General features: G+C 39.1%; 2 protein-coding genes and 1 pseudogene across 5 annotated transcripts in view; 1 reads left to right on the top strand and 2 right to left on the bottom strand.

The window, feature by feature from the left end:
* Positions 1–4,374, bottom strand: part of LOC105743565 — a 10,571-nt pseudogene extending 6,197 nt beyond the window's left edge.
* Spa17 (sperm autoantigenic protein 17) overlaps positions 1–15,450 on the bottom strand; it is a 24,530-nt gene extending 9,080 nt beyond the window's left edge. Inside the window, exons 1-4 of one of the 2 annotated variants that reach the window (XM_023701525.1) lie at positions 15,304–15,450; positions 14,059–14,239; positions 7,281–7,351; positions 4,456–4,503 (exon numbers count right to left, since the gene is read on the bottom strand). In XM_023701525.1, the coding sequence (XP_023557293.1) occupies positions 4,456–4,503; positions 7,281–7,351; positions 14,059–14,212 (273 nt within the window). In that variant the 5' untranslated portion in view covers positions 14,213–14,239; positions 15,304–15,450. The remainder of the gene's footprint in view (positions 1–4,455; positions 4,504–7,280; positions 7,352–14,058; positions 14,240–15,303) is intronic. The other variant, XM_023701526.1, reaches the window with a different exon arrangement.
* Siae (sialic acid acetylesterase) overlaps positions 15,063–16,683 on the top strand; it is a 37,235-nt gene continuing 35,614 nt past the window's right edge. The window contains exons 1-2 of one of the 3 annotated variants that reach the window (XM_023701520.1): positions 15,064–15,216; positions 15,529–15,638. In XM_023701520.1, coding sequence (XP_023557288.1) covers positions 15,572–15,638 — 67 coding nt within the window. In that variant the 5' untranslated portion in view covers positions 15,064–15,216; positions 15,529–15,571. Of the gene's footprint in view, positions 15,217–15,528; positions 15,639–16,683 lie in introns of those variants that run through there. The other 2 variants (XM_023701521.1, XM_023701522.1) reach the window with 2 other exon arrangements.

Genomic DNA, 16,683 nt, shown 5'->3' with positions numbered 1-16,683 from the left:
TTAGTACTTCTTTGCTATCATGAAAACTTTTTCTGAGTTCAATTGTTTGGAAACATTTAATTTTCTGAATATTACTTAATCTTAATTTTGTTGTAAGATTTATACTGTATCTTTGACTTACAATTTATTTAAAAGACATTGTATGATATCTTCTCCTAGTATTAGAAACTTTAAAAAGTATATTTCCATTTTCTGTTGACTTTAAAAAACAACAACAACAGAGGTTTGTACCAAAAAAAATCTATTAACATTTTCATTTATAAAAAAAAAAGATTATATAGGACTATGAGATGTGCTGTAAATAAAAATACAAGCTAGTGCTTTGTCTTAGTAGTTTTAAGAAATTAAAGCAAACAAATTTAAGTTTTCTTGTATTGAAAATAACCTATGACTTTATGTTTTGCATTCCTAGAAGTAGGTTAACTGTGTTTTTAAATTGTTGTAACTTCACAACCTTTTTGAAATCTGCCCTACAAATTTGTTTGACTTAAATGTCAAACAAAGTGACAATTTGTTCTTTATGTGATTGTATTTCCAATTTCTTGTTCATGTAAGATTTAAATAAAACTCAAAAATCTATTCAAAACAAACAAACAAAACAACAACAATAACAAAAATCTTCCAGAGATTCTCAGGATCATTGCCTTGCCCATCTTCTACATATGACTGTATGGCTTGTCACTGTCATGTTTCCTAGCTCTTTTCCTTTCCCTCTCTCAATTAGTTAGTCCTCGAGTTCCTGCTTTCCTTTTACTTGTATTATACCTTTCTATTTGTATTCCTTCTTTTGAGTTCTTATACTAGGGAAACTATATGATATTTACACATGTGTGTCTGGTTTATTTCACTTATGAGTATATCTTCAAGTGGCATCCATTTCAATATAAAGGCTTCGAGTTTATCATTCTTTATAGCTGAGTAGTACTCCATTGTGTAAAAATACCGCATCTTTTCAACCATTCCTCAGGTGATGGGCATCTTGGTTGTTTCCAAGATTTGGCTATCACAAATTGTGCTGCTATAAACATAGGCATACATATGTCCCCCCTATGATATGATGTTTTCAGATCCTCCGGGAAAATCCCCAGTAGAGGAATAGCTGGTTTAAATGGGATTTCCAGTCTAACTTTTTTTTTAAATTAGTTTTCTTTATTTTTTTAAATATTTTATGTGTGTGTGTGTGTGTGTGTGTGTGTGGCCAGCTCAGCCCACCAGGGGGCGGGGCTGGCTGGCATGTGGTGCTGGGGGATGAACCGCGGTCCCTGTGCTTTGCTATGCTTGTTCTAAGTAGGTGCTTTAGACCACTGAGCCATCTCACCAGCCCCAGTCTAACTTTTCTAAGGAGTCTCCACCCTGATTTCTGTAACGGTTGCACCAGTCTATATTCCCACCAGCAGTAAAGAAGGGTTCCTTTTTCCCCACAGCCTCTCCAACATTTGTTGCTGGTTGATTTCTTTATGATAGCCATTCTTTCTGGGGTGAGATGATATCTCAATGTTGTTTTAATTTGCATTTCGCGGATGGCTAGTGATGTGGAGCATTTTTTCATATATTTATTCGCTTCTTTAATTTCATCCTCTGAGAAGTGTGTGTTCATCTCAGATGCCCATTTCTTGACTGGGTCTTTAATTTTTGGGGCCCTAGTGTCTTTTAGTTCTTTATAAATTCTAGAGAGCAGACCAAGAGTAGGTCCCAGTTGTTTTTTTTTTCTTTTTTGGCGGAACTGGGGATTGAACTCAGGCCCTTGTGCTTGCCAAAGAAGCACTTATTCCACTGAGCCATCTCCCCGGCCCCAACAGTTGTTAATTCTTTCAGGTGTTTCCCGAGCGATTTGATTCTTGTTCATGAACTCTTTTGCCTACCCCTATGTCTTCAAGAGTTCCTCCTATTTTCTCCTCTAGGAGATTTAGTGTCTCTGCTTTAATGTTTAGATCTTTAATCCATTTTGACTTTAGCTTAGTGCATGGTGATAGACCTGGGTCAAGTTTTAGTTTTTGGCATGTAGAGAGCCAGTTTTTCCAGCACCATGGATCTGACTTTTGTTGGTAACATGAGCACAAATAGTCCATTTGGACTGGTACAGTGTGAGGCTGACAATGGGAACCACTGTGGACTGTGTCTCTCCAGAAGGGTGAAATTGGCTGGGCCTTCCAGGTTTTCCAAATGTCTTTGAGGTACCATAAGCCTTGAGTAGAGCAGAACCCACTCCTGAGCTTCTGTTCTGCCGCTGGGGGGTCCTGGGGGTTGGATTGGCTGCTACAACCAGAGAGGGAAGTGCTTGTGGCTGCCCTTGTCCTTCATTATAGGGCATTGGATTGCTAATCTTTTACTCCATTTCAGCTGATTTCAAAACTTCTGTGTCTATCAAAATAACTAATTTCTGTCCATCTTTCAGAGCGTTAACAATAAATCAGTGAATCTGGCAAATACAGTTGCTAGCCAATTGTTCTGTCTCAACAAGAGAGTTCATCTGTGTTGCTAACGTGAAAGAGGATAGAGTGTTTATCCCATCACTCAGAAGCAGTCGATATCGGGGTGGACTATAGCCTGTACTAATGGAGTGGATGTTAATGACTTGGAGATTTTTTTTTTTTTTTTTTTTTTTTTTTTAGGGAAGGGTCTACAGGGTGTTCAGGGTCTCACTACTAGATCGGACTTGTAGTGATCCACTTGTTTACCACCTCCCAAGAGCTGGGATTATAGGCATGCACCACCGCACCCAGTCTCCATTGCCATCTCAGCCAGCATGGAGGGCCCAGGGATCACACCCATGGCCTCTGTGCCTGCTCGCAGGCACTTTAATCTGCTGATTAAAGTGGATTGGCTGGCCCACAGAATGGGTTTTATGGATGCATCCCCTGTTGCATTATAGCCGCAATGTCCCCCTTGCTTTCCTGCGCTCGCCTATCTTTATTTTTTATGTATTTATAGTACCGGGTCTACTAGTCTTACTATACAGGTTGGACACATAGTGATCCTCCTGTTTTAGCCTCCCAGGCACTGGGATTACAGGCGTGCACCACCACACCATCTCAATTGCCTCTCAGCATGCCCGGGGGTGTGTGGCTGGCACGGCATGTAGGGCTGGGGATTGAACCCCGGTCCCTGCACTCCGCCTAAGCAGAGCTTTAGTCTACTGAACTATCTGGCCATCCCTTAACTTCTATTTCTTCTTTTGAGTTCTTACACTAGGGAATCCCTTAACTTTTACAGTTTTAAATGCAAAGTGGTATAAAATCTCTCAGATAATACTTTCAATTGATCAAGCAGTTGTTCTGAAGTTAGAAATCAATGAAATTCCAACTCAAATTCATGAAAACCTATGTAAGGGCACCTATGGAAGATGTAAGGGAATACATGCTTGCTGCTTGCGTGGTGCCTTTGCGTCTGATGCCAGCGTTAGGCTTATGAGTTGTGGCGATATAATTTTGGAGTAACTTGTAAACATTACAGGACAAAGCTGTGCCTTGCGGGTGGGAAGTAGAGTTGCTCTCTGAGAAGCATGCCCATTTTAGGTGTCAGTCATTGGATAAGAAACTGGGGCTTCAGCATAGGAAAAGGAACTCAGAAGTTCGGCTTCTGGCATTGTGAGAGTGAGTTCTTTCCTCCTTGGCCTGGTCCTCTTGAGTCTGGACTATGAAGAATGTAGAAGGTAGTTTGCTAGTAAGTATTTTAACATGGGGCTTTCTGGCAAATCAAACATAAAAGAAGCCCTGACGTAGTGTTTCACAGTCTGTCTGGCTGACTTCAAACTATTAGAATGACATCACTGAATTTGGAGTAGGATAGAGCACGCAGTCATCTGAGTGCTTGCTCTTGCACACGACTTAATACACATGGCGACTTTGAGGGGGACATGGCCGTGGAAAAGCATTATTTACAGAGGGCTATGGATGAAAGAGTAAGCAGCCACACTTTCTCACTGAGCAAGACATTTTACTTGCTCCATAAAATTCTCTTCAGTTTTCCTTTTGTTACCTCAGAAACTTTACCATTGTGATGGTGATAGTAGTTAGTGAAAAACTCCTGAAATAGAAGATGGATCTCAAGACTGGGACTGTAAATTCTTCTGTCTGCTTGTCCCATCAGGAGATTCTCTATTGGTTAATTCTTCAAAAATACGATTTTATTTATTTATATTTTTTACATTTTACCTTTTCTCTGGTGATGGGGATTGAACTCAGGATCTTGGGCTCACTAGGCATGTTCTGTACCAATGAATTATATCCCCAACCCTAGGATTTTATTTTTAATGGAAGGAATGAGTTTTCTGTTACAAGTGGCATGGCTGAAAATGATTTGTTAGTTTATTATTAACATTAACCTAGAAAGCAAAATTATAATTTTAACAATATAGATAGTAGACTGACTCATATTCGAAATACAATTTTAAGTAGCAATATCATTCTTTGTAGAAATGCAATAATATGTGAAAACTATTATGTTCAGAGATACCTGGTGCTTTTCTCGCTCAGGTTCATGTTTCTCACATATTTGTTGGTCCTAGAGGGGGGGCAAAGGGTCAAACAGGTTGTGGTTTCAAAATAACAAAGGCTAAGATCAAACTGCTTAAGAGTAATTAGAAATTTAGTTATTAAGAAGTAGGGAGAAGTAAATACGGATTTATCTTTTAACAAGGAAAATATGCTGGAAGCAGAAGTATATGAAGATGCTTAAGGGAATATGTATTTGCAAATATCAAAGATATAGGAGTTGGTTAAAATGTTGATTCTCTGCTTTTGGAATGTGTATTTCATTTCTTTTAGAAACAGACAATTGTCTCCTACTAAAAGTTGGTAAGATATGATAATGAATTCTGAATAAAATATAAAAAAGACGTACCAGTAATTTCTAAAATAGTAATAAATGGCATCATGTTCCATAGTGTGAAGTTAAGTTGACTTTTTAATGGAGTTTATGGATTAAAAACTGAAGAAGTAAGTTTTGCTGTGGAAAATGATTTATATATAAAAAGAGAAACCAGGCCTGCCAAGATAGCTATTGAAATCTCCCTCCGAAATAGAGGCGCTGCTAATTCACCACCTTTGGGAAGAAATTCTCTAGCCCGTAAAACAGGAATTTAAGGACATGTAAGTGAATTCAAACTAAGAGACAAATATCTTAAAATTGCTGTTTAACACAAGCATATAATGTTTTTCAACATTATCCTTTTGATTTCAGTAAAACATGGATACAAATAAAGCGTGAGCACAGACAATCTAGCAAAACAGAGATAGAACGCAGCCGTCCATGCAGGGACAGAAGGTGAACTTCACTGTTGAGCTTTTGGAATAAGTGAAAGCTACTTCTCTAGGACATGCCCCCAAAGTGCAGGAGAACATCCAAACATGAATGCTCTTAATTCCTTTTTATTCTAATTAAAAACTAGTATTTTATGGCTAATGGTATTAACTCAGTTGTATAGAAGTCTTCTCAATTTTATTATTTTCTTTTATTGACACTATTTAAAAAAAATTATTTGGTACAGGATCACTACCAGTGATCCTCCTGTCTCAGCCTCCCCAGCACTGGGATTACAGGCATGCACTGCCATGCCTGCTTTAGGTGATTCACTTACATGTCCTTAAATTCCTGCTTTACGGGGTAGAGAATTTCTTCCCAAAGGTGGTGAATTAGCAGCGCCTCTATTTTGGAGGGAGATTTCAATAGCTATCTCAAAATTGGCAGGCCTGGTTTCTCTTTTTATATATAAATCATTTTCCACAGCAAAACTTACTTCTTCAGACTTCGATATCTGATACTTTTCTCTCAGTTTGAATCCAGCATGGAGTGACTGGGGTCGGGGGTCACCACAGCATGTGGTGTGGGGTATTGGGACCTTGCACTTGCCAGGCAGGCGCTCAGGCTGCTGAGCTATGTCCCTAGTCCTATAGCCTCTGTTGTTTGAGACAGGGTCTCCTGAGGTGGTCCAGGCTAGCCATGACCTCCTGTCTGAGTGGCTGGGACTACACATGAAAGCCACTACGCACAGCTAGTGACACACAAACTCGTATGTAACTACACATTTGGAGACCTTGTTAATATTTAACTTCTGACTTGTAAACTGGGGTTTGAATTGGGACTTTGAACTTGTGACTGGGGTCTTGAGAGAATATTAAAATCCCAATTCGAACCCCAGTTTACAAGTCAGAAGTCTTTATCAACAGAAGTTCAACTGAGCTTCTTCATCAACAGAAGTCTTCTTCATCAGAACTGCAGACCAGAGAGTGTTTTGAGTGGCTGCTTTTTCACTTTTCCAAAGGATGGTACAAAATGGAAGCATACTGGACGTGAAGGAAGGTACTGACTCACTGTGTGACTGGGGTCTTCTGATGGGCACCCGTAACTTAGGTTCTCTTCTTCTGTGGTACCAGGGATAGAACTCAGGACCCTGCGCTTGCTGAGCTATATCCCCGGCCCTCTTTCTTTTCTTTTCTTTCTTTTCCTTCTTCCTTTCCTTTCCTTCCTTTCTTTTTGGAACCTTGTTTGAGAAAAGCTATCTTTGAAGATACTGCTAATGACAAATACAAATTTTTCTTTTCTTTCTTTTTTTTGGGGTACTGGAGATTGAACTCAGGACCCTGCACTTGCCAGGCAAGCATTTATTCAACTGAGCTATCTCCCCAGCTCTATAAGTTCCGTTTCTGAAGAGATTAGCGTTATAGAGAAAACTATACCTTTATAATTTGTTAATTCTAATTAGCCTTTTGTAACATGTCAATCATATTAGGCTAATACTGTTCATTTATTTTTTTTTTCAGTATTTGGCATTGAACCCAGAGCCTTTACCCTCAGCTATATCCCTAACACTTTATTTTTATTTTGAGATAGGGTCTCCCTAAGTCATTAAGTTTCCTAGCTGGGCTGGAATCTGGGATTCTCCTGCCTCAGTCTTCCAAAGTACTGGGATGACGGACATGTGTGACCAGTCCCAGCTACTAATAGTGTTTTTTAGAATAAAATACCAAGCACTGATTCATTTAACAAGGTATGTGTTGAGTATCTGCTCTTGCTAAGTATTTGAAAAATAAAACATGGAACAATGATCCTATAACTTTCAAGCAATTCTTTCTGTTGATCATCTTTAGACTTAAAGTAAGTATCTATACTTGATTGTGATACTTTAGAAAATAATTTCTCACCAGAAAAGTGTAACTAAAAAGCTTTAACAAGTTACTTGTAATACCTTATATAATTCTCACAATTTGAGGAAAAATATAATAATTAATATTTTGTAGTTAGGAGAAATAACCAAGTTCAGTAGCTTCACAGGACTGTACCTTGAATGCATGATTGTTATAGAAGCGGTCGTCTATCTTAGCCCCCCATTCTGCTGGATCAAAGTTGGTTTCTAAATAATAAAAAATATTAATAATTTCAGACTTATTTTGAGCTCTTTAAAATAAATCTAAAGGAGCAACAAAGAATGAGTTTCTTGTTTCAAATCACAGGTACTTTATTGACAGGTAACAATTGGCTCATACATCCATCAACAAATGAACGGGTAAAGAAAATGTGGCAGTTATACACCATGAAGGACTGCTCTGCCCTAAAGAAGGACAAACTTGAGTCTTGTGTAGGAAAATGGGTGCACCTTGAGATCAAAACGTTAAATGACATGAATCAGACACATAAACTTAAATATCACATGGCGTCTCTTATATGAGAAACCCTACATATACATAATGATAGTGCGAAAATAACCTTCATGTCCTTGTACATAGCTAAGTATTGCAGATAATAACCAGTGATCATTAATACATAATGACAAACAATTAGACATGGGTGGTCCGTGTAGATACTTACAAAACTATTAAAATATAATTTCTTTCATAGATTTATAAAAAATGGGAAAGAGAACAAATGTCAATACTTAAGTAGAGACACATAAATATGTACCAGTAAATTCAAATGTATAAAACAAACGCTTTTATCCGTAACTATCTTCTGCAACTTTTCATTATGGAAAATTTCTAACTTAAGCAAGTAGAAAGATGCTATGAAACTCCTATGCTCACACTACCTAGATTCAACAATTAGCAATCATGACTTATTTTATCTCCCTTTCTTCTAGTTGTTTTTCCAGACTTTCTTCTCAAGCCAATTATTATTTTCAAGTCAATCCCAAGCATCCCATTACTATATCTACAAATATTTATTTCAGTGTATATTTCTAGGACACACTTCTTAAAAATATAACCACAACATCATAGCTAAACATACTAAGAATAATTCTCTAATATCAACTGTTGAAATTTCTCCATTGTGTAATATACATAGTTTTACTTACTTATATTTTGATTCAAATTAGACCTACCTCAAGTAGAGACAGTCTTTTGCTATTGGACGTTTTAAATTACTTTTCATGGAAAGCCCTATCCCCTGTTTCCTTTTTTTTTTTTGCGGAACTGGGGATTGAACTCAGATCCTTGCGTTTGTCAGTCAAGTGCTTATCCTACTGAGCCATCTCCCCAGCCCCCCTCATTGTTTCTTGCAATTTATTTGTTGATAAAAACCTGGGTCATTTTTCCTTGGAAAATTTCCACAGTTTAAATACTTCTATCGGGGCTGGTGAGATGGCTCAGTGGTCTAAAGCACCTACTTAGAACAAGCTAAGCTCAAGCAAAGCAGAGACCTCGGTTCAATCCCCCAGCACCACATGCAGGCCTGCTCGCCCCCTGGTGGGCTGAGCTGGCCACACAATAAATAAATAAATAAATAAATATTAAAAAAAAAAAAAAGCAAAACTTTAAAAAAAAAAATACTTCTATCTCCATGGTGGCTTTTAAGATACTCCTTTGCCTTTAAATTTCCTATGGCTTTGTAGTTAGACCTCTAGGTTTGATATGATTCAGTTTTGATTTTTTTTTTGGGGGGTGGTGGTAAGAATAGTTGGTAGTTCTGTGTAATCCTGTTAAGAGATTAATAATACATTTTTTCTATCTTATAATTGTATAATTGTCATCAGATAATTTGTTTAGGAGTTGGTTACATAATAATATGCTAACAATCATTACTTATTTCTAGAGGAAACAATGAAAAAAATGAATGAATAAAGAATAATGAATAAAGAAAATAGTTGGTCTCATCAACTATATAGTTATTCTGAAATACCATTCTTACATTATTACAAAGAAAGGTTAAAGGTTTCATTTTTTGTTATTTATCAGTTTTTAAATAATTAGTTATTTCCCTAATTGTTAAGGTGACCAATGAGTGGTAAATTTTGTTTGTAGTATTATGAATTCATGAATATTTAATAAACTGGATAAATTCCAATGTGCTGTATTTATTATTCTTATTGACGCTCTGTGAAAAATTTGGCCAGTGGCATCTTAGAAGCTCAGATTCTCCAAAGTCCCTTGCAAATAATCCTATTAGTCTTTGAGAATCTTGTTTCTTGGTATAAAAAGATGGTCAGCCTCACTGTGTAATCATATATAGGGACTAGGAATATAGCTCAGTGGCATAGTGCCTGCCTGGCAAGTGTGAGTTTGATTCCCAGAATCAAAACAAAAACAAAAACTCCAGAAAACAGCAACAAAAATCATGTACATATTTTGGCATTAGCTACCACTACATAAAGGCCTGGTCCCTGGAAAATGGTATTTAGACATCACAATCTAGTGTTGAGGTGTCCATTGGAACAGATTTCGTCATTGTCTTGAGGCCTTTATAATGTAAGGAGCTATAAACTACTCTTTTCAGAGAAAACATATCATGAGGTGCTATGGATATTTTAAAGTTCAAATTTGGGATTACAGGATATTTCAACCCCTTTCTTTTTTTTAATTGTATATCACTTTTCTTACATCAGAAATCTTATTCTTGATAGCACTAGAACAGTCACTCACTTTACAACATATAAAAGAACAATTTCTAGGATAACTGTATGTGTCCATCAGCTCTTCATTACTGTAGAGAATACAGGAGACAGAGCAACTTATTTATTTTATTAATTTTTTTTATGGTTCCAGGGATCAAAACTGGCACCTTACACTTGCCAGGCAGGCACCTATGCCTGCTGAGCTATCTCCCCAGCCTAAGGCAAGTCAACTTAAGAGGAAAGGACTATTTTGGCTCACAATTTTGGAGGTTTCAGTCCACACAACCTTTGGCCTGTGGGATGGACTGTGGCTTTATAGTACAACGTGGCACCTGCGTGTAATGGGGAGGCCTGTTTACCTCATGGCTGAGGGCAAAAGAGGAAGAGACTGGCATTTCTCGCACTCCCTTCAAAGGTACAGCTCCGCTGACCTAAGATCTCCCACAAGCTCTACTTTCCAAAGGCTCTCCCCACCTTCCAATAGCACATCAAACTGGAGACTCGGCCTCTAGCACTTGGGCCTTTGTGGGACATTCAAGATCCGAGCTATACCATTCTACTCTAACATGACAGAGGTACCTCGGTTCCTATGTTTAATTTGCTGTATGATTTTACAAAAGATAGCCATGCTCACATTTGCCACCTGATGTAGTTTGCAAACAAAAACCGAATTCTGCCAAATGCTTTTGTTTATGAACCAAACTGCAAATCAAAGTGTTCATGAATCATTGTACCACTGCATTAACAATGATATCACTGAAAACAGTTTAAATTTTTTAAAATCTCATTTTATTTTTAGAATATATCCATTATGGATGTATGGTCCAATTACTGTGTTATAAAGTCTCTTAAAATAATTCCTTGCTGTGCTTTTATTTTTACCCACTTAATAGTAGTTCAAGTGTTTTACTTTGCTTTTAAATTTTAGGAACTGCCGAACAATTTTATCATTATTATTATTAGGTACAGCGTCTACCTATGCAGTTCCAACTCATAGTGATTCTCCTGTCTCAGTCTCTCCAGCACTGGGATTACAGGCAGCACTGGGTTCTGCCAGTGTGGCATGCTGTTATTGTGGCTCAAACTCAGGACTTTGCGCTTGCCAGGCAGGTGCTTACGCTACTGAGCTGTCTCCCAAGCCCTAACAATTTTTAAATTTAATTTTGTAACTAGGCTGAACTCAAATTCAAGACACAGTCTATCCTATTTCCTGTTCTCTTTCCTCTAAAGAAAAACATTGATTTTTAAAAAGATTTACTCTTAAAGATATAAGCCATTATGTATTCATATCAACTTCTTTTCTTAAATAAATGATAAACTAAACTCATTTCCTTTCACTTTTTTCATTAATTCCTTTTTTTTTTTTTTTCAGAACAGGGGATTGAACTCAGGCCCTTGTGCTTTCCAGGCAAGCACTTATTCTACTGAGCTATCTCCCCGGCCCCCATTAATTCCTGAAGATCAAGCCTTAGCATTACCTAGAGACCCTCATTCATTTTTACAGTTGTATATTATTTCATTGCGTAGATATAGTTCTAGTTTATTAAATCAGTTCCCTATTATAGGAGTTGTAGCTGTAGTTCAGCATTAACTGCCTAGCATGTATGAGGCACTGGGTTGGATCCCCAGTCTGCAAAAAAAATATATATAAAAATCTGTATTATAGATATTTACGTTATTTCAACAAACGATATGATAAAATGTGTGCAGAGTGAACTTCTGTGTCAAAAGTTGAACGCATTTGTAATTTTGGTGGGTACTGTTGAGTGCGCCTTGAAGTTGTACCATTTTGCATCTCTACCTGAAAGGCATGTGTGTACGTAATTCCCATAGCTTTGCTTACAGAGTATGGGGAAACTCTTGGCTTTTTACCAGTATCATGGTGGGTGGTTGTTGGTTGTTCATTGTAGCTTTGATTTGGGCTTCTGTCATCATGTCTCAGTTCGATACTTTGTTTTGCGGTACTGGGGATTGATTTCAGGACCCTGTGCTTGCCAGGCAGGTGCTTATTCTACTGAGCTATCTCCCTGGCCAGTTTGAGTAGATTTTCATGGTAAGGGTCATTTGTATTTATTTTTGTCTGACCTATTTGTTCATATCTCTTGTCCATTTTTGTATAGGGTTGTTATAAGTATATGTGACACACTGTTTTTACAAGCACTTTATTTATTAGGTTTATTAACCCACAGGGGTAGGAATTGCAAATATTTTTTCTCAGCTTGTCATTTGTGTTTTAATTTTCCTTATGGTGCTTTTTGTCATGGAAAAGTTCTCTTTTATGTTGTCATTTCTATCAATCTGTTCTCTAATTGCATCTGGAGTTTTGAAGTCAAGCAACTTAGCTAGCAAATTTTTCTTTTGCAAATTTTTCTTATGTCATAGAGAAATCCATCCATATTTTCTTCTAGTAGTTGTATGGTTTCTTTTTAAAAATATTTACATCTCCAACCAATTTGGAATTTATCCTAGTACATGAGACAAGAAATTGATCCAATTTTATCTTTTTCCATCTTTATCTCAATGTAACTTAAAAAACCCACTTTCCTTTAGTGATTTGGTATCATTTGTATCACAATATTGTATACTGTTCCTGTCACAAAACTAAAAAATAAGAATAGCCACCACCTACAAAGAATGATGGCAAGGGAATTCTCATATTGTGGAGAGAAGGGGGTGGAGAGCCTAGTGACTTTTTTTTATTGTTTTTCTCTTTTTGGAGAAACTAAATTGTGATTGTTGGATAATTCACCTTTGGTTGACATGGGTGGAAGTAGGTGTAGTGCTTCAATTGTTTCAAATGGTTTCACCCATTGTTTATTGGTTGGAAAGCTCACATTCTAGGCTAGTCATCATTTATTTTTTCTTTCTTTTTTTGTGGTACTGAGGATTCAACTCAGGACCTTGCACTTGCCAGGCAAGTGCTTATGCTACTGAGCTATTTCCCCAGCTCCTCTGAGGCTATTCATCTTAATCATCAATTGCTTTTATTACTGTGATCTGGTAACAATGACTCAAATGTTTCTGTAATGGGATGTTTCTCAGTTCTAAAATTAAACAAATGACTAAAGACTTTTTACTGCGTGGATTTGTAAAATTAATGTTATAATAACAAAATTAAGGTAATGTTGTTGACAACTCACCTTTTTTCCCAAGAGATCTATCCTAATAATCTTTTCCTCTTAAGTACGATTTGTCATATGATTTTAGTGGAACTTAAAGTTTCACACTGTGCCACAAATATCTACCCTGAATGGATTTGGAAAAAAAAAAGCCATAGGAAACTGGCAGAGTTTGACGTCTGTAGGGGCAGGACACAGGGGTGGAGCTGGACAGGGTGTTACGGGTGTTGTTTTAATTCTGCCTTTGTGTTAAGTTTCCTCCCTATGCGAAGTGGTTTGTAATGGAATGCCTGCCTATGTTTCCAGTTGCCTTTATCACTCTGTTGGAGTACCATAATCAAAAGAAGTAACAACAGCTGAACCAATAGTGGTTGTTCTAGTCAAGAATATGTTTTCAGAACAAACTTGAAATTAGTAATTCTCATTTTGACCACTGGGTCAGTACTGTTAATCATGAACTTTTAAGACTTTGGATTTGAAAATTTTCAGTTATGGAAGTAAAAGAACTTTGCTTTGGCTCACAACCAAAGAGTTACTATTAGCATGGATCTTAGTCTCTGTGCAAGAGGGACTTTGAGAGTATGAAGAATATAAATTACTTTCTGAAGCTGGCAGTTCACTTTTCAAAGCAGTTTGTCTCTGTGCCTTTTTGAAGAACAGTTTCATATACCCAAGTGAATACCAATTTATTTAATCTAAGGAGTGTTGAATTATTTTTATAACACTTATAATACTTTCAAATGAGGAGAATCAAAATTTAAAGAAAACTGCAAATTATCTTCTCAGAAAGAATAGACTTCAAGTTAACTATTGGGGATGCATAAGAATAATCTGCTAAAAAGTATAAGGTACACTATATTGATCTTTTTCAGTTTCCTTCCATATTGTACCATAAGAAATAAAATAAAAGAGGTCAGGAGAATAAACTACTGATATTGAATAATGAGGAACTAATTTAAGAGAAGCTGTCAAAGAGGCACATATTGTTTCAAGTGGCATGAACTGTTATTTGAAGTCACCTGCTTTGTAAAGACTGTCTGTTGCACAGACATGGTCTTAAGTTTTGCCACTGCCAAATACTTAAGTCTCTTATCTTTAAAAAAAAACTCTTACTGTCTCTTTTCTCAAGAAGGTCCTTAAAATATGCTGCTGCAAAAGCTGGTATGTTTTCTGGTTGCTCCCTCAGGATCTCACGGGTGAGCCCTTCAAGAAGATTCCCAAATCCTTGTGGAATTCGGAGGTAGGTGTTGGAGAATGGAATGGACATCTTCTTGGAAAGCACTGCCTACGGTACCTAGAGAGTCATTAAAGACTGCTAAGTTTATCTGATCTTAACTGTATAATCACAATTACGACAACAGATTACTGCAAATTTTCTGGATCTCAATTTCTTTTTTCCCCACACAACCCAGGTCCATCTGCTTCTTCCAGAAGATTCTAAATTCTTCATTGTGAATCAAAATATCACAAATACAGACCCATTCAACATAGAAATAATTTTCTAAAAATTACAAAACCAGAGTGTTCATTATGTCACTCAATATTTTCCCCTATCCTCTTGTCCTAAAAAGCTGAGAGCAGTTGTTGCTATCCTATAAAATATCTGGTATGAATGACTGTCAGAAAGCTACTTTAGTAAAATTATCAACTGCTCAGAAGACCCTGTTTAAGGTCTAAAATAAGAAATTTAAAAGTAGGAACTAGTACTGATTTTAGAAATTCTTTAAGCTTGTTGAATACATTTCACAGCCTTTTTCTCAGCTGCCACTTCTCAAGCATGACGTAGGAGTCTTGAAGCACCTCTGTACTCTGCAATGGGGCTGAGGAAGGGAAGGAGAGCAAGATTTTGAAATCCAGCCTCTAATCTTGTGGAATTCTGTTTTCTGGTATGGTCTTGACCAGGCCTTTCCCGCCTGTCTTGGGCTAAAAAGGCTCGACCAAGGGTAGCTCTCAGGTGGTGAGCTGGGCTGCTGAGTGCTGAGAGAATGCCAGGGGCCTGCTGTGCTTGTCTGCAGGGCGTCGGTGCCCGAGCAGGCCGGCGTCCAGGACGGGCACACCGTGTTTACACAGGCCCCGTCTGGGGACGTTCTCTCCCTTTTCCCCTTCTCTCTTTCCTTTTAGGTTCTGAATCATTGTAGGGGTGTGAAAGAAACCGGGCGAGACTCTGAACTGAGCTGAGGTGTGAGGTTGGACGGAGGGAGGGGAAGACAAGGATTTCAGACTCTCTACGAATGGGTCGCCTTGCTTCTCAATCTGCTCCAGGGGTCCCAGGTGCGTTGGGGACACTGCGAGAACACGAGAAACAAAGAGAAAGGCGAGGTCTTGGCGTTGGAGAGGAAGTGGGGGGAACCACCTTACCTCTTCTTTCTCTCCCAGCTGGTGCCGAGGGTTAGAATTGTTTTTCTCGTTGCTGGGTAACCGTTTTTTGTTAAAAAACTACGGCGGCCGAGAAGGAGAGAGTGGCACCTCGCCCTGCGGCCGCGGTAGGTTTCCAGAACTGAGTCCGGGAGAGGGCGGGGCGGGGTCTCTGGCCACGCCCACTCACAAAGGCCCCGCCCTAACCCGCTAGCCCCGCCCCTCCAGGCACTGGCCCAAGTTCCAAGCTGCGGATGTCGCTCGCGGAAGTATGGTCGCCCCTGAAGGTGTGCTTGGGCTGGTGCTGCCTTTAATCCTGTGGGTGGACAGAAGTGCAGGTGAGGCTGACCGGCCCTGCCAGACCCCGGTCCCTCAGCCAGTGCCCGCCCCGAAGTCCCGCGTCAGCTTCGGGATCCCCACTCACTTCTCTTCAAGGTCAGGGGAGGAATCTCCGGCCGGGCCCGGCCTGCACCTTGCAGGGCCGGAGCCCGCGCTTCTGCTTTCTCCTCCTCCCGCCCTTGACACCGCCTAAGGGGCAGAGGAGGGTACCGTTGATCCCTGTGGTGAGGTGCAGACTTGCCCCATCAGGGCCTCGGGGGAGGGCGGAGGGAAGGGGGCGAAGCTAGTTAGGTAATATTTGAAAACAGGTGACTGAGTCATCCACAGCCTTTCGGCAGTTGCCCCCTCAGTGGTACCCTCGGGGACGGTTTGCATCAGGCTGGGTTCCTTGCAGGAATTACATTTTCCTAGTTTAAGTGGTTATAAGGGCTAAGAAATATAGCCCCCTTACGCGCTCAGAATAAGTTAAGGCTCAGCTTTGATTTCTGGGGCTGTCTGGATATGCTGATGGTGGAGTAATAATGCATGGCGTTGGGGGACGGGGAGGCTGACTCACTGATTATTGCGCAGGACAGAGGCTGTCGCTTGAATACCCTGAGCTGGACGCTGGGTGAGAGTGGAGAGGCCCGAAGAAGGAATCTGTCTGCTAATGCAGAGTAACGTGATTGTCCCCCTACCCTTTCATTCAAACCACTGGAAGAGTGGAACTCAATGATCTCTCTTAAGAAACAAAGTTAAGACCAGGGATATAGCTCAGTGTGTATAGCACCTTACTGGCAAAGACGGGATTGGTTTAAAAAAAAAAGGAATGAGGGCTGAGGGAGGAAGAATGGCACTGCTGATACTCTAGTTAAGCACCTTCAAAACACCAGAATGAGATAAACAGCAGCCGGTGAGTTCGACAGAAGTGCAAGCTGGTAGTGCTCTGCTTGTTTCCTCCATTCCTTCTCATAGACTTTTGGGGCCCTGTTACCCCAGGTGAGGAGAGGATAAAAAAGACAATAGGGCCACAGTGCCACAGTTTTATTAGATTTTTCTGTATAT

The sequence above is a fragment of the Octodon degus genome, unplaced genomic scaffold (genome assembly GCF_000260255.1).
Source record: "Octodon degus isolate 3935 unplaced genomic scaffold, OctDeg1.0 scaffold00136, whole genome shotgun sequence".
NCBI lineage: Eukaryota > Metazoa > Chordata > Mammalia > Rodentia > Octodontidae > Octodon > Octodon degus.
The sequence above is the reverse complement of the archived record's forward strand: the minus strand, read 5'-3'. Positions and strand labels throughout refer to the sequence as shown.